The sequence below is a fragment of the Belonocnema kinseyi genome, chromosome 10 (genome assembly GCF_010883055.1).
Source record: "Belonocnema kinseyi isolate 2016_QV_RU_SX_M_011 chromosome 10, B_treatae_v1, whole genome shotgun sequence".
In the NCBI taxonomy this organism is placed as follows: Eukaryota; Metazoa; Arthropoda; class Insecta; order Hymenoptera; family Cynipidae; genus Belonocnema; species Belonocnema kinseyi.
Window position 1 is genome coordinate 53,231,496 of NC_046666.1, and position 4,441 is coordinate 53,235,936.

Genomic DNA, 4,441 nt, shown 5'->3' on the forward strand with positions numbered 1-4,441 from the left:
TAATATCTATATTTTTTTCATGCAAAAAAAGTAAGAAAACATAAATCATTGTTACCGCATATTTATTAAAAATAGTGAAGTCATACCTAATGGAGAATTATAAATAATCTGCTTGATTTATACTATATTCTCACACAATCAAAGTTTCAATAAAAAATAAATAATGCTCGTTTTAGAAAACGTATTATTTCATAAAAATAATTGGAATACGCGTTTTATCTTAAAGGTATACAATTAACAATCTAATGAGTACATAAATTTAACTGTTAAGGTCAAATTACGAGAAAATAAGTCTCCAGAATGCCTTTTTCGAATATTCCTTAAGGTGGAGGGAAGAAGGAACCATCCACATAGTGGAGAATAATGCAGAAATGGTTGTCGAAATGACATTAAAACCCCACGAAAACGATTTGCAATTATATTCTGCGATATTTCGCGTTTCCAGATTCTCGCTGTCCATTTCCACTACTAAACAGGAGAACATTAGCGAAAAACAACCCATAAAGTTGAGGATTTTGAAGAAATGGTTACTAGAATCGTTTTTAACATCCGCGAAAACCCTTTAAAATGTTTTTTAGAAAATTTTTTGATTTTTAGCCACTCACCCCTTATTTCAACCCCTAATGTAGGGGTTGATGGTATTCTAATAATTTTTTCCTTAAGCTGCATCAGGTTTACTTCAATTTAAAAAAAATTGTATCGATATCATGACTTCCCTTTGAGAGTCAGCAAAAAGAAAAGCAAACGGTCATCGATTTTTTAAACATGCGCAAATGCACTCCTTACTGAAACCCCTGAAATGAGCTATGTAAGCATTCTTGCATATTTACTTTTAATACTCGTAAAATGAACTTTATTTTTTTTTAAATATTTTAATTTATCTCTATTCTTTCTCGTTATATTAGATTTTAAACAAGAAAAATGCAATTTGACCTATAGTGCGTTGCTTAAAACTGAGGCCGCAGCTCCCATAGGGCTACCGTCTACCAACAACTGAGCTGCCCTGATTCGGACTCTACTAGCAACTGTGTCCGATCTGCCTACCTTCTCTGGACATGGACGGTGGACTGAGGCCTTTCCAATGCATACCTCTACAGCCACCCATATCACCCAATTTCTAGAGGAAGAAATTTTCTCTTGGTGGGGATACCCTTGCTGAGCCCTGAGCGATAATGAGACGCAGTTTACCGGTGCTGTGTGAGCTGAAGCCGATCGACGATGGCACTGCGAATTATGACCCACTCCGGTCTATCACCCTCGAGCCAATCCTACCGAAAGACGGATTCAAAAGAGAAAGAGAGGATTTCGATTGCGACTAAGTCCTCCGATTCAACACACGTGGGACGGATATCTGCCTGAACTTTCATTTGGACTTTGTCGACCTCGAAACGCGGCCACTGGACATACTACTGGTTACCTGCTCATTGCTAAGATCATTGCGCTACCATTTCGCACTAGCGTGCTTATCAAGGAACATACTCTACTGAAGCACTCAAACCTCGCTGTTAAGTATGAGTTTGGGTAGTTACCACCAATTACCGGTCATCTGATAAGGTCGCTGTTTACAACGCAGCGTTAGATCATCGCCGAATGGGTTTATATCAAATTGCGCAGCATGTTTCCGGAAATTTATATTACATCCAGAAGGGATGACTCAATCGCGCCTCTTTAGATGTTCTTAACTAGGAGTTTATGTTTTTCTTTCCAGTCGTTTTAAATACTACTTTTCTCTGCATTACTAAAAATATAATTAATAGGTGCTTTCGATTACTGGCAATAGAACTACCCAAGTACATTAGTCCAAAGTTACTCTTCAAGCATATTTTAACTTATACAGACTTCAGAGAAAAGTCGTTTTCTTGACAACTACTTGTATGGAAAAATATTTTATATGCACTGGCGCGCGTCTGATTCAAGTATGTAAAGTATAAAGATAATTTTCCATTGTCTCGAAATTTGAGTTTCTAATTATATATACAAATATATAACCATCCATCTGAAAATAAACAAGAGATACACAGGCATAAATTATAATTTAGTTTTAGTTTTCTTTTTCTTGCTTTTGTTTTTTGTGTTTAGTTTTAGTTTTTAGCTGCGAGTATGAAATTTTATGATGCTTCACGATATAAGGTAACGTCTCTCTCGGCACCCAGTCTTCCTGTCGGCGCCCAGCCTCTCTACTGGCGCTCAGGCATCTACGTCTAGTTACGATTTTCCTAGGTGACTTCACGGGATGAACTTAAAAATTTTGGCTGGATTGGATTGAACAAAAGGCAGCGAAAGGCCCGCTACTAACGCAGAGAGATTTTTCGGCCACTCATCAACGACCACGAGGAGGTATCCCCTCAAACCATCAACAGCCACCCGGATGTGTCCACCCTATCTACTAACGACCACGCGTAGGTGTTCAGCCAACTATTTGACGACCATCAGGGGACGTCCCAAGCTACTTAATATGTTTTTCAATTCGTCCACCCTTCCCCCTCACCCCGGGGGTTCAGCAAGTTCACGAAGGAGCCGAGGAGTACGTCAGAGCGTAAGGGCGAAATTTGCCGCGGCAAGGAAGATCCTAATACCTATCAACCCAAATCAGGACCAATCATTTCTGATCAATTTGAATAAAAAGCGAGGTACCCTCTTCTACCCCGCTGAACCTGTCCCGGACGACCACAATTTGGCCACCTGGTATCCACTTGCCGAACTAAAAATCCGCCAGGAGGACCCTGTGGAAGTAGAAAGGAAAAAGCTGCGAGACTGATACAAATTCTTCATCCGGAATTGTAAAGTGAGTGGTATCATGATTGAAAAAGATAACAATTCAACTCATTATTTAAAAACCCGTTAAAATCGAACTTTGACAGATCTTTCCGGTTTTTAGTTTTAAAGATTTGTAAATTTCCCGGTTAAAAAATAAATTGTGCAAAATAGACTATTTTAAGGTGCCTGATTTTAAAATACGGGAAATGATAGCGAACATGCTAAAGGACTTCCGTGCACACTTTGTTTGTGTGTTAATCCAAAACATTTTGATTTTGCTAAAAACGTGTGTGTATATTTCGAGGTTATGTTTGTTACAATTCTGCCTAGCGTTACTCCCAAAACTCACAATATTTTTGGCCGAAAACTTTGGACTTACAAATAAACGTAGTAACTAATATCCCAGAATTAACCTTGTTTGTAGCCAAACAAAAAAGTTTATTTCATAAACAGTCTCCAAATTATCGGAATGATAGAGCTGGAAAATGACCCTAGCCATAAAATAATGCACATGCATAACATTTTTATTGAGTACAATAAAATTTTTTTCTTATTATTCCTCAAAAAAGAGTCCGAGGACGTCCGTTATGATATAGCAATTTCAACTTAAAAATAGAATTTGCAAGAAAAATTTCTACGATGTTAATATTTTGTTATTAACATTTGTTGATAATAATTAGATTTGATCATTTTATGAATACACCATCACACAGTGGTTCGGCGGCCTGATTCTCTGGCCAACACCCCTAAAATCGAAAGTTACCGTACGAGGTAAAGCTTTATATATTTGTCAATAGATGGCATTGGACGTTTAAAATCCAAAAGATCTGGTGTTAACATTGAACACCTGGCCCATGGTGAAAGCTCAAAAGTGCTATTTGTCGAGATCTGCGCGAGACTATACACGTGCACGCTCTCAAGCGCCGAAAAGAAAGTGGTGCAGTTTTCGTAATTTTCGATAAAAAAAGGCAAACCAAAATGGATGTTGTTCCGAAAGGTATGTACATTACGAAAATATTTTACAACAACCATTGTTTTATATTTTTAGCCGCAATATTAATGACGGAATTCGAGTGCTTTATTTTCCTTTTTTTCAATTGTGAAATTCCTCTCATAGAGAATTATTTTTTATCCTACGAGATCCTGCGGCGATTTTACCGTTTCCTAGTGTAGAAAAGTATACAGATTGTAAAACTGCCGGTATCATCCACCCGCGTTCACCCCATTCGTCAAAAATACACATTCTTTGAAGCCGGTCACTTGCTAATCATATAGCACATGTTGGGGAATTAGCGCCGTGGGGGTAATAGAAAATGGTTTTTCCTGTGTAGATACCTGGGAAGTGTTAGAGATTCATCTATTATGTTTACGTTGTTTATTTTGAATTTAATTGGAATTTTGGCAGTCAATATCGTGTGAGGGAGCGATGGAAAACATTTTTTGGTAATAATAATTGCTTTTGAATAGGATTCAAGAGGAAAGTTTTTCTTTGTACAAGAAGGCAGATTTTCGATGCCACGCATGATGTTTTTTTATCGGAAAAGTTGAGTAATTTAATCAAAATTGTCGGCGTCAAACTCAGCCATGAGACAACGCCTTCATACGTCATCGAAGAACTTTCGCGGCAGGCCTTGTTATGTGAAATAATATACACTCTCGGCAATAAATAGACCTACAGAACTCT

General features: G+C 37.7%; 1 protein-coding gene across 1 annotated transcript in view; it reads right to left on the reverse strand.

The window, feature by feature from the left end:
• LOC117181115 overlaps positions 1 to 1,105 on the reverse strand; it is a 6,767-nt gene extending 5,662 nt beyond the window's left edge. The window contains exon 1 of the mRNA XM_033373683.1: positions 1,045 to 1,105. Coding sequence (XP_033229574.1) covers positions 1,045 to 1,105 — 61 coding nt within the window. The remainder of the gene's footprint in view (positions 1 to 1,044) is intronic.
• Positions 1,106 to 4,441: the final 3,336 nt, after the last annotated feature.